The 13,643-nt window shown below is 40.7% G+C and overlaps 1 protein-coding gene across 1 annotated transcript in view; it reads left to right on the top strand.

The window, feature by feature from the left end:
* Positions 1-13,643, top strand: part of adarb2 (adenosine deaminase RNA specific B2 (inactive)) — a 162,325-nt gene that overhangs the window by 138,823 nt on the left and 9,859 nt on the right. The window contains exons 5-7 of the mRNA XM_018698281.2: positions 6,921-7,089; positions 9,243-9,394; positions 10,945-11,113. Coding sequence (XP_018553797.1) covers positions 6,921-7,089; positions 9,243-9,394; positions 10,945-11,113 — 490 coding nt within the window. The remainder of the gene's footprint in view (positions 1-6,920; positions 7,090-9,242; positions 9,395-10,944; positions 11,114-13,643) is intronic.

The following is a 13,643-nucleotide window of genomic DNA, read 5'->3' as shown; positions in this document are numbered from 1 at the left end:
CAGGGCCACCGCCAAAGTAAACCGCCAGTGAACATTGTCAAATATTGTGGAAAATCTCATTTGAATCGATCTGAGATAGCATTGGGTGTTTGGAGATGGTAAACAGTGTTCAGATGTGCTTGAAAAATCAGACATGAAAAATCAGGAACATTCACATGGAAAAATGCTAAAAAGACCTACCACCCCACCCTACCCTTTCTGAGTTGTTTGTTGGATGGGACCAGAGAACCTTCTTCTGAAGCTTTTTATTGAGACTCCGAGTGAGAATAAATACCACAGGGACTCAAAGAAACAGATGAGAGCAAAGGGTTTCAAACAAGTTGATTACAAATGGCGGTTAAGCTATGGTTCTTAGTCAGCATATCCATTTTCAAATAGGGATTTTTCTCCACTCTTTATCTGTTCTTCCGGCTGCTGCAAATTTTAACGTTCAATAATCACACCCGGCAACAAAACAGCTTGCTACGAGGCAAAAAAAAAATCAGCAGAGATGTGCCCAGGGTGTGTTGCAGCAGAGAGAGATTTGAGAGCTTCAGTAGCATTTCACAAAGACACCCTTATATGTTCAGAGCAGTTGTCTGTTAAAGCTAATAAAGATTCAACAGGGTGCATTCCCTGCTCTTGCCAAGATGTTTTTTTTTTTTTTCTCTCTCTCGCCTTTTGCAAGTGCTGAGCATTTTCAGAGATTTTCAGAGATTCAAATGACACGTGCTGGATGACATTCAGTGTAATCATCCAACATCTTGTGATGAAAGAACACATGAAAGATAGGATTTATGGAGCTCAAACTAAATGGCATATAAATGAGTTTACTAAAAGTTGACCTTGAGAGCTCACTCTGCTTCAGAAGAAAATGTTTTAATGTCTCCTTTATGGTGCTCAGAGATAATGGGTGGCTTATTAGGAAACATTTTCCCCTGTTGTATAACCATACAGAATAAAGGGATTCTGATAATAGCTCTGTATCATCTGTCGATTGCAGTTTCCTTGTATAATAATGGATCAGTGTAAAGTTCATGGTCATGTGGTTTATATGGATTTTTCTATTTGACACTCCCAGTGTTTCCTCATGATGATTGCCAGTAAAGTAGTCATAGCAATTAGTTCTCACTTTTCACATGAAACTGCTCTTTTTCTTCAGGTTTTATTCCAAATATCTTGTAGATATTTTGTCTGTTTCTGGACTAGTTCACAGCAGGTCACTGGTTAGCATTGACCAGGCTTATCAGGACCAGCAGAGCATTTTTGTGGAGTTTTTAGGTTCTTACTGTATTTGCTTCAGGTGCCTGTCTTTATTTCAGTAGTGGAGCAAATATTCAGATCCTTTACCCAAGTAAAAGTTACAGTACAACACTGTACAAGTACTCAGTTACAAGTTAAAGTATATAAAGTCAAAATTCAAATTCAAAAAAAAAATTGTATCATCAGCATAGTGTATTTAAGTTTCATTTGAACTACTTTATATGATGATTCTATTAGATTATGTTATGTAAAAACCTCCATCTCCTGTTGATGTCATTGATTATTTCAACCTGTTTACTACAGAAATCAACAAGTTTCATTCTTAAATTCTTGAAAGAAAGAAAGAGAAAGAAAGAGACCTTTGCCCTAATCAAGAAAAAATGACAGTTTATTCTAGAAAATCAATGAAACGAGATTTCTGCTAGAACAGGTTTAATTTATCTCACCAGTTCTTTCAAGAAATTAGGACTCAATAATAGACAAACGTGGCTTGGTAAGATGGAGACTTGCACTTGACTGCTCTTGGATAAATGTACTTATTGCAGTTACTTTCTACCAGTGTGTTTTCTCACAGCCCAGACAAACGTATTCAGATGAATGATCATATGATACTTAGCCACATCAGGACGTCTCAGACTCTGCTGCTTAAATCGTGATCATTATTTATTCATTGGTCTCTTTTGAGTCCCCCAGTTCAATAGAAATATAATACTCAATCACTGGAGTCCCCCTTTAACATACCAGCTGATTCTTAAGTTCCTGGGTCTATTATGTGTCCCTGGTTGACATCAGTGAACTCACTGCACCATATGTTGTTTTCCTAGGAAGAGACCAGCCCCCTGAATCAGGAGCCTGTTCTCCTAAATCAAAATAGAAATGTAAGTTTGTTCTCTGCTTTAGCAGCCTGAATGACTGGCTCACAGTCTACTGCAGCGCTGTGTAATGTAGTGTGATGCAGCCTGATGCTGAGGCCATTTTGCCAACATGCAGACAGAGGACCAGCGAGCGGAGGACCAGTGTTGTGGGGTAGAATTAATGCAACATTAAGCAGAGCACAGAGGTAGTGCATATGCCGCAGCTGTTTGATAAATATGCAGACTTACTGTACGACGTAAGAAAAACTGATCAGAACATTTTTTATAACATCAGATTGTACAGTCATCCATCTTTTTTTTTCTGAGAAAAATCTAGATTTCCTGTGCTTTACAACAAAAACCAACATAAAGTCATAATGTCCTACTAGACTCTATTATCGTGACTAAGTGGCACTCAGGATGGACTCAGTGGTGCACAATGTAGGTGTGCAGGGTATAGTGTTCTTGCACAGTTGGAAGCGGAGGGACATTAGCATTAATATATTTTTAGTCACAGGTGCTGACATGAGTCATGACTAATAAAATGACCTCAGTTCCTGCAGTATGTCTGTGCCACTGCTCCAGTCCTCACGGCTGAATATAATGTATTCTACCATGTAATGCTCTTTAATTCTTGACAGGGAAATTGCATTGCTTTGCTTAATTGTTGCCACACCTTCCCCCTACCTCACTTTTCTCTCCACTTAGGTGCAGCCAAGTACTGGAGCAGTTCTCAGAATACAGTGTTAAATAAATACCTATGTGCACCTGACAAGAAGTCTCTGTTGGGAAGTGTGTTTACCTCCTGAGTAGTAGGCGGTGTGTGCTTTGTCTTCCTGTTAAAGACCGTTGTCTGTGTAGTGCAGTTGGCAGAGTGAGTAGTTGCAGGTCTCAGGCTGTGATGCTCATGTCTTTTGACAGTGCTGTTATCCCAGGGTGTGACATCTTTGAATCACCAGTGATCAACAGATGTATTTGTGTGTGAAGAGAGCCTCAGGCCTTTGACTCTACTCTACCTTGTTCCTTTTGACCCTCTCTTTTTGTGTTTCTGTGATGCAGCTGATTATTCCTGGTTTAAAAACAGCACACTGCCTTTGGGTCTCTCTCTCTCTCTCTCTCTCTCTCTCTCCTCTCTCCCTCTCTCCCTCTCTTTCATTCATCTCTCCTCCTCCTCTCTTCTCTCCTGCAAACTGAAGGCAACCTCAGTGCCAATTTCATGGCAGGGTAGCGAGCAGCGCAGCAGAAATTATCCACTGCAAAATTGATCTAAACAATCGCAAAGTGGAACGGCAAGGAAAAGCAGGAGAATGAAATTGGGAGAGTCTGTTACCTTTCTGAACTTGCCTTATCATGGAGGAGGAATTGGGCTGTACTGCTTACAGGGAATGCCAATAGTCAAACTCATGATATAGAGATATCTCTGGCACTGTATAGTCATAAATGTTGAATGTGTCTGTGCAGTAGTACAGTAGGTTCTGTTTTCTAATCCTCCATTAGTGATAGTTACATTAATACCAGAGAGATGCTTTAATAGTCTGATCCAGGCCTATATTAAGTGTTGATAAATATTATTATCTAACTGTTGTGTTGACATATTTACAGTAATTAATCACCACATTATGATGTGTGTATACAGCATATACACAATTGTGGTGACCACCTCAACAAAGGTATGATCCCTGTAAAACATGTGAGTGAATAACTGTGTATAATTATTCACTAAAGGAGCAGTGAACAGGACCCATTATTATTTTATCTCAGGGAGTCTGTGATAAAAAACATTTTACCACAGATTTTATGGAACTCATTATCCTCGGTTGTTGCTCTGGAGCCTGTTTTTACTTTTGATATAGAGAAAGAAATTTGTGAGAAAGTCCTGAAAACTGATGGCAAAAGGAGCCTCTGAATTCAAAGAGCACCCAGCACTGGCAGCGTCTTACATAAGTGATTTCTCATCAGAATTAAGGATACAGTATCACTGTGTGTTCAACGAGAAGCTGATTTTCGAGCTCTGTAAATTGACATAAAGGAGCGACTGTGTGAATTGAAATTGTGTCAACCTGAGTGAAAAATGTGTGCACATTGAGTGCTCATATGAGTCTGCTTCCAGACATACAGAGAGGAGAGAGGTTGAAAGAAAATGATGGTTTCTGGTGAGTCCCGAGCAAAAACACAGACACAGAGATCTGATCCAAAAACCTACCTGAACCCGACGTGTATAAACTTATTTTCAAAAAAGAGAGACCAGATTCAAGGTGGAACCTGAGCACAACCAGACCTCACCCAAATAGACCTGAGGATAATCACTGCAAACAAAGAGAGCACAAACACCAGCAGGATCATGATCTGTCAAATAGTATGACCAGTTCACTGTACTGATGAAACTCGGCTCTACAGAGCATTTTAGCATCTTTTAGCTTTGTGTTGGTTCTCAGGCCTCACTGCTCCCACAGTGTTGTTTTTGGCTGCAGCAGTAAAACTGTTTCCAGAGAGATAACCTAGTGAGAGCAAAACAGAGCCAAGAGGAGAATGAATATTGCTCTTACATTCGTCAAGTGGCAAGAAACATGACTCTAAATTAATGTTAATGTTGCCTCACATCTGCTGGAAATGTAAATAAGCAACTGCTTGCTAATGATTTAGAGGTAATTTGTCAATGATGTGTTTCCAGCAAATGAAAAAACTTGTGAATGTGATGAGAGTTTGATTTATTTTGTGTGACAGAAAGATCCATAAATTAGACTTTTTAAAGAGGAATATCATTTGAAGTTTTCCTGCAGTTTCTAGAGTAAAAGTTGAACTTGTTCCACCGTACCTTAGACTTTCCTTTCTTCTTCTATACGCTCTTTTCTCCTCAACTGCCCACACACACATCACACACACACTCCTCCCTCCCTCAACTTTTTCCTCCCCTGCCCTCCTCCCCTTGTCAGGACTCTACCGCCACAGTGCCATCTGGGCCGAAGCTGATAAAAGCTCATGTGCCGGGCTGGCAGTGCCTGCGGGTCTGCCAGGAGCCAGCGAAGCCTGACTTTCAGAGGCGATGGGAGAGATTTGTGGCAGCCAAGGAAGGAATGGCATGCCGTTAACGTGCTGATCCAGACACCCCCGCCCCTGTCTATCTGTCAGTCAGCTCACATGGCCCTGCACTGGCCTGAATCCTCACTGAGAACAGAGAAAACTAACACGAGAGAGGACGACTCTGTGATCTTTCTCATAGCATTTGTTTCACAATGGGAATGCCTCCTATCATACTAACCCAGTCTGAGCTATCTGGAACCAAGGTTCAGGGAGGGAGGGGGAGTATTTCCATTTTATGCTGCTGTATACTTCTACTCCACTTCATATCAGAGGGGAATATTGTACATTTTACTGCACTACATTTATTTGACAGCTGCAGACATTAGTTACTTTTGTAATGAAGATGTTATATTTCAAAAACAAATGCTGAATGTATACATTTCAATATAAAACCATGTACAAAACAAGGCTCCTTGTCATGTTTCAGTTACACCAAAGAGACATTTCTCCTCTAAGCTTCTCACATGGTTTCATATTAGTAACAGTAAATATAATATAATATTATCTATATTATATACTCTATACAGAATAGCATGATGTCAAAAAGCAAAGATCAGAAAAGTCAAAAACAAAACAGATGCTCTGAATGTGAGAGTGTGTGTGCTTCTCTGTGTTTTCTAGGAAGTATGATTGGTGATTATACATCCAGACAGCTCAGGTTTGCTCCTCAGAGGATAAGTTATCAGTGTCTAGTCCCACAAAAGTATTTGTAAAATGTACTGGGGTGGTAGAGGGACAGTTCAGGTGGCTACAGGTCCTTGTTGACACATACAGTATGTCAGTGATTGGCTCATTGTCCCATAGAGAGTTTGGGTCTCAGAGTAAATATAGAGGAAGAGTCTCCTCCTTCCTTTCCTGGTTTTAGACTCTGCCCACTCCATTGTGCTGCTGAATATGAAGTGGTAAACATTTGTATGAGAAGGTGTGGTCTCAGCAGGTTATAGGTGAGGCTCCACCTCACTCCATGGATCCAGCTAATACCTGGCTGGTGTGGTGTGATAGATGCTTCTGAAGAGATGCTCGTCAATGCTAGTCAGAGAGCTAGCCAGTTAGAGACGTGAGCGACCTCAGTCTGAGCTGTTTTTTTTAAAAGATTCTGTTGAAAAAACTCTTGTTTTATTTTATTTGCTATGGCATGAAAATGTTTTATAATGTTGGGACATTAGTTAGAACAATTATGCAAAATGTATATTCACCAGGACAATTTGGTAACATCTAAAACTGTAAAAATGTTGAGGCAGCATGAGCATCTCTTCTCTCTGGTCGTTTGACCTCCACGTCTGTTTTCCTGTGGAAACTCTAGCTTTGTTTTCTAAGATTTTTAAAACATGACACTTCTGCCCTGTTCACAACACAAACACTGGATAGATGATTTTGTGTTTTACGGACATGTCGGACATGTGATTTCTTCATGACCCAAGAAGCATGACACATGAATACATATATTACAGACAGAGAAGCTGTCAAAGAAATCTCAGTCTGTTTTCCCCCTGTGAAGTGTGTGTGTGTGTGTGTGGTGTGTGTGTGGTGTGTGTGTGTGTATGTGTGCACTGCTAGACTTGTCTCTTAATGATGATAAAAAGCCTCCCACAGACAGAAAAGTGAGAGAGGACATGCATTAGGTTTTAAACTATCAGGGTTACTATTAAGCTCATGGATTAAAGAATCAATGTAGTCAATGGAACGTATGACAAGCACAACAAGGCGAACATTTGTCTGTGTGTGTGTGTGTGTGTTCTACAGGACTGGACCTGAGGCACGCCCAGGTGGTGGCGTTATCCACGGGCACCAAGTGTATCAACGGGGAGTATCTGAGCGACCAGGGACAGGTGGTGAACGACTGTCACGCTGAAGTCACGGCCCGCAGAGCCCTGCTACGCTTCCTCTACTCACAACTCGAACTCTTCTTGAGGTAACAGACTAATCTTCAGCTGCATCTCAAAGACACACAGACAGTTATCGAGTGCTGGACTCCATGCTCTGAAATACACAGATAATGCTCAGTAGAAGCAGTGGATTGTTCTGGGAGGCTGGCTTATTACTGACCAATTAATTGCCTCCATCTTTTGCTTCTTTGCTGATCACATGCTTTTTAGCTCAGCAGACAACATGAATGGTGGACACTTTAAATTTGTTTAAACTTGACTAATTGGTTGGTTTGTATTATATTCAGCTGTAGGGCTGTTATCAGGTTGGTTATAACAAACTTAACACAGTGGTGGTTCAGTAAAGTACATGTATTGCAAGTGTTGCATTGACCATTTTTACAGTGGTATTATCAGAGAATGTCCTTAAAACAGGACTGTATACGTTTTGAAAGAACAAATAGCATAGTACTCCTCTGACAGATTGAAAGGGCTGCACTTTCTTTATCAAAAATAAAAGTATTTATTAAGCATCAGAATGATTTTGTATCATCAAACTGAATTATCAATGTATAAATTAATATATAAACATGTAAGCAGCATTTGCCTATGTAGTGGAGTATATGTATAAAGTAGCAGAAAAATTTGAGTAAAGTACTTCAATTAGTGTTTGAGGAAATGTACTTAGCTACATTCCACTGGTGAAAACATGAGTCTAAGTTAAACTGTTGCAGCCATGGCTGTGTAGGCTTTATACACTTCAATTTCCAAGGTGCCTCCAACAATTATGAATTACAGTGTGCGTAATAACATTAAATATCTTGTTTGTTATGACCTCCTGCTGCAGTGCCAGAGAATGCTCTCTCCTCTATAATGAGCTTCATGGAAACAGCCACGCTTTGTCCACCAGAGACTTTTCAATAATCAACGAGCCATATGTGCACTGTTCTCTCCAGCTAACTAAGCATACTATCACACACCCAACTGGTTCAGCTCAGGGTCTCGGTGGCCTATTTGTTTTTAGCTCTTTTTAAATGTATCTACTTTGTGTGCCTTTGCAACCTGTACAGCGTGCTCTGGTGCACACAGACTCTCCCAAAGATTTTTACCAGTATCAAGGGACAGTCTTGATGAGTTTTGACTCCTAACTGCCTCCAGTGCACAAGCATATATTATGTTTTTGAGCTCCCCCTGAGGAACTCGATTGCAAGGCTGATTCATCAGATTAGTGGCTAGAAGTCTAGATCGTTGAATGTCATATTTGCATACACAGCACTGACTTTTTGTCTTAGCACAATGCTGGATGGCAGGTACGGAGACTTTGTGGCTGAGTAAAATGGCTAATGGGGAAGATAACTCATAATGAAATGAGCAAACAAAATGCCAGAACTGCCATATTTACACTCAGTGAAAGGACATCGGAGACAGAGGAGAGGTTATATAAAGAGAGCAGCCGTGCTTTGCATTGTGATGCATAGTTTACATATATTATATGTATGAACTTATGTGTGTGTGAGTGACGGCGCCTTATTTCCACACACAGCACCAACAGCGACCCAGTTTTGTAGATTTATAAGTTAGATTTTGTGCCACCTCATTGCAAGTTTTCAGCTCATTGTTCATGGATGGAGAAAAGAAACTTTTTGTGTATTTAAAAATGTCAGCATCTCTTTTTAATGAGTCATATTTATGTAGACTTTATTGTTACAATGTATACACAGACAGCAATTAGTTATTACTATTCAACGCTGGACTTGGACTTTACAGACGTTAGCGCTAACATTAGCTAGCTTTATTATTATTGTTATTTTCTTTTTGTCTCAATCACCACAGTTTGTTGACTGAGCTCCTACTGCTGGATAGTTTCAGTAAGTTCAGCTACATCCAGCCTGTGTTCATGGTGTTGCTCTCTGTCTGTTCTTTAGTTGACCTCCTGCATGTGTAGACCAGTAGGTTAAACTCCCTCCCCCTGTTTCCCCTGAGACGTGGACAGCCTGAGTAATGTCCAGGAGTCAGTCTGACAGCAGGAGAATGGGCTGTGGTCAGACAGAGGGCTGGTGTCCATCTCTCTCCGTCTCTGTCTCACTTCATCATTGGAAAAGAAAAGTGGAAATCTATTTCCTGTGCTGTGATGAATGATGCTACCTTTCTCATCAGTCTCCCTCGTTCTTCTTGTTGTTTTATTTTTTCACCACCAAAGTAAAAGGCCAGAGGACTGGGAGGAGTCGATATTCGTGCGGCACAAGGATTGTGGCTACAGGTTGAGAGACAACGTCCATTTCCACATGTACATCAGCACCTCACCGTGTGGCGACGGGAGACTCAACTCACCCTACGAAATCACCACTGACCGTAAGATACCAGGCCTTCTGTTTCTGTTTGGTTTTCATGGGTAATAACACTGAAAATCTAAAACTAAGGCTATAACAGTATGTGCATGATACATTCCTGTTTCATTTAATCACTCTCATTCTCTCACTCAGTCTCTCGGTTTATAGAGAGATCATTTCCTGCAGCAGATGCTTTTTTTTTCCCCTCCAAACACAAGAAGCTGGCATCCTTCTCATGTCACACTCCTCCTTCGGCCTCTTTCAGCCACGCTGTGCTGACTCAGTGACATTTTATTGCTTACCCACTGAAAATAAATTGTATATTCATTTAGACAGTTTGCCCAGCATTTTTCTGGTAGCCTATGAGTTCAGAAATGTAATCTGGACTGCAGTTTCCATGAGCAGAATGTATATATTTCCCCGTCCTTTCATCACAGATTGAAGCTGTAGCAGTATGTATACAGTGAAGTACATGGTGAGATTTTCATGAAACCAGTAGGGACGGAAAGAGAAAGGGAGAAAAGACGATGCTGTCAGATCAGAGCAGCCTTTGAACTCGACGTTTTTGGTCATTAAACCTTTTAAATGTTCTGCAGTGCACTCTGGGAGATTAGAAAATTACTTAGTACCTTTTCCTGAAATATTTCTGAGCTGGAAGTCGGGGGCTTAATTTTTAGCTGCTGTCATCAGCTGAAGCAACAGCCACAGAGGAAAAGCTGGAAGGGAAGGAGAGTTTATGCCAGAATAAATGAGAGGTTATTAAAACAAAAACAGTGATTATCTTCACTGTCTACATCCTTTGTTTGAATCTTTCTTTCTTCCTGAAATTGTGGAGATTTTGTTTCTTTGCAGACTATTAACAAAGACTGTACACTTTAATTAACAATATTAGCACCTGTAGAGGTCAGTCTGCCCTGGACACCCACATGAAACCACAGGCGAGTGGTTTAAATGGATTAAGTGCTTTTGCTAACGTTGTTAACAACACGTGGGTTTACTTGTCGGCTTCTTATACCGACGCAAAAACCCACTGCATTAACACCCTCCCTCCCAAACCTCTGACTGCTGCATACATCCAGCAACAATCCAGTCTGTGGGTCAAATGCTTCCTCCAGCAGTCCCAAAACAAGACATTTAATTCCCCAGAAGAAGCCGATAACCTCATCTAAACTTTTGCTTCTGCTCTGCTGGACATTAATTTGTTGCTGAATGCTGTTTGAAGCTGAATGAATAAATTCTTTCTTTCACTGGACAAATAATCCAGCAAAGTATTGTCACCTGTCTTCATTAAATCTATGATACTACTACTACTACTACTAATAATAATAATAATAATAATGATAAGATGTTGCAAACTTTTTAAATTACATGAAGCTGGTTACAGATGGACAACAATAATTAGTAACTGAGAACCTCTCTGCAACACTGATGGTCTAATGTGTAAACATGTATTACTGTACAATGACTGGAATAATGTGAAGTGTTTCCACTGTAGTTTAGCTGATATCTTTCTGCTATGATAGTGTGGAATAAGGAGTGGTATGAGGTGAGTTGTGTGTGTTGTGTTGACAGTTCACAGCAGCAGACACCTCATGAGGAAGCATCGGAACCACCTGCGGACCAAAATCGAGTCGGGCGAGGGGACGGTGCCGGTGCGATGCCGGGGGCCCGTGCAGACGTGGGACGGCATCTTACAGGGCGAGCAGCTCATCACCATGTCCTGCACCGACAAGATCACAAGGTCAGTTTAAAGCTTCCTCACTTCCTGTTCTTTTTTCTTCTCCACTCTTTCTGTTTAAAATCAAAACTCTCCTTTTATTTTCTGCCTCATTTCACCTGTTGATTCAGTGATCTGTCAAGTGGGTCAAAACTCAATTGAACAAAAGCAAGTTTCTGTGCCGCTGCCACACTGAACGTCCTCCAAACTCATTTATACCTGAGAGAGCTGGGTCTCTCCTGGTGAGTTTAAACTGGAAATCTAATCTGTGTTGTTGTCAGGTAAAGAGCTGCCCTGCTGTCTTCTGTTGAGATCGAGTAGGTTTGATATTGGATTATTTCATGGTTATGACTTAGACTCTTTTTGTGTGTGCAACATTTATTTATTTTTTAACAGTGTCTGTCCTATAAAAGAGTAATAAAGTAGATCCACAGGTGTATCTCAACACCTGAGCTCTGATAGACAGATAAAAAAAAACAGTCCAACACCTCCAGTCCTGCCCTGACTGATCATTGCTATTATTACTGCATGGATTATGTTGGTGTTATTGTAAAGCTGGACACTAGAGACACAAACATAAACTCCAAACAAACCATGATGAACACATCCTTTCACCCAGGAGGTCTCTGACCTGTGTGAGAGAAGAAAGGTGAAAGGATTGATGGAAGAGTTCACTTTATGAGGAGATTAGCTTCCTTATGAGAAGCAGTGATCTCTGTTTAAATAAAGCATTTTAAATGTGCTTTATGAGCCAGGCACAGGTTTGTCTGATATTTACCTGAGCACATGTGTGCCTGTGTCTAGGTGCATGCGCTATATGTGAAATCTTTTGTAGTCCCAGTGATGACTATTGATTTCCCATATGTGACTTGAACGGCTAATCCCCTTCTAATGAATAAGTGTATTAATCACATCATTGTTTTAATCTCCAGATCTGTAGGGCCGACCCTCCTCCAGCTTAAAGACATACAACCATTTATCCACTGTGGGTTATTTATTTAATTAGACTGCACATGTCGAAATGTAAGCACAAGGTTTCTATACCGTGGCCCCAAAATCTAATGCTAACATGTATTCACATGTTGGTAAGCTAGTGCAGGACAGATGGCAACACTAAATCAGGACAGCTTTACTCTTCCACCTCTGTTTTCACATTATCCTCAGGTGTGAAGAGTGAAGGCATCAGGGTATAAACACAGGGAGACATCTACACACACACACACACACACATGTGTAATTATATCACTGGATAATTGATCATTTGTGTAACTCAGTGCTGTAGATGTGAAATGGTGAGGGACACTGTCAGAGGTGATAAATATGTTATCATCAAAGACACTGTTTGTCCTTTGTCCAGTTGCAGAACATCTGTTTCTGCAGGGACCGTGATCCTCAGTGAGCTGCAGTGGCCTTATTCAGAACAGTGATGAACAGTATATCCACATGTGACACATTTAAAGACAGACTGTGTGGCTCTTGATAAACTGTGGTCACAGGTCTAACAGGGAAGAACAATTAGAGAAAGTCATAAAGTCAGTGAGGTTTGGTAACATTAGCAACCTGACCAAATAATGCCATGTTTACACTGCATGACTGTCAAAGTCATCAGATTGCTGTTGTGTTCACACTACACAACTTGTTGTCTTGTAATCAGGAATCTTGAAATGGTTAATCAGAGACAGAGGGTCATTAATTACAACAACTTTCACCAGGAGGAATCCCAACGACTCTGTCTGGTCTCCATGGACCCTGAGGGAAAACTACTGTTTACACTGTTCCTCTTTACATTTTATTTCTCTTTGGGTAAAGGCAGTTTCTTTGTACTTTTTATTACTATTTAAATATTGTTCATTTTATTTTAATTCTGTTTACCTCAGTTATTTATTATGCCCTAATTTCACTTAATATATGAAGTTGAGTTGGCTCTGAGACCAGGTAAAGATTCCTGATAAAGAGTTGTGTAGTGTGAACAGTCTGACAACCTGATGACTGAGACTCGTGTAGTGTTGCTGTGGCAACAAAACCTCTGAGTGTACTGAACTGAGCAGAGGTTGTTTTTTTTTTCATCATTTGTGAGAGACAGAGTGTGTTATTTCTTCCTTTATTTCTTCGTCTCATTTAAAACAGAGTTACACAAAGCACACAGGACGTGTTTGGTAACTTGATGACTTGGTAACTTATACTTTGCGAGCCATCCCTACAGCTGCTAGCATGGCTAAGAATACTCAGACATGTACACAGTGAAGGTACTCAACACTGGTCATTCTTTACTTCCACCCTTTCATTTTCTAACATATCTGAACTCAATGAACTTTAATACAGTCTCAGTTCTTGTGCTGTGACTGGGCCTCAACAGGAACTGAACCCATGAATTCAGCTTAGTAAGCACCGCACTGTGCCAACTGAGCCATACAGGGACCACAGCTGAGCCACTGTTGTGTGTGTGAAAGGACTGGCACAAACACACACACACACACGGAGAGAGAGAGAGAGAGAGAGAGAAAGGAAGTGAGAGACAGAGTAAGAGAGAGAGAGGTGAACCCTTCTCCTGTGG

This window comes from Lates calcarifer, linkage group LG24 (genome assembly GCF_001640805.2).
Source record: "Lates calcarifer isolate ASB-BC8 linkage group LG24, TLL_Latcal_v3, whole genome shotgun sequence".
NCBI classification, from domain to species: domain Eukaryota; kingdom Metazoa; phylum Chordata; class Actinopteri; family Centropomidae; genus Lates; species Lates calcarifer.
This window is presented reverse-complemented; position numbering and strand designations above follow the sequence as displayed.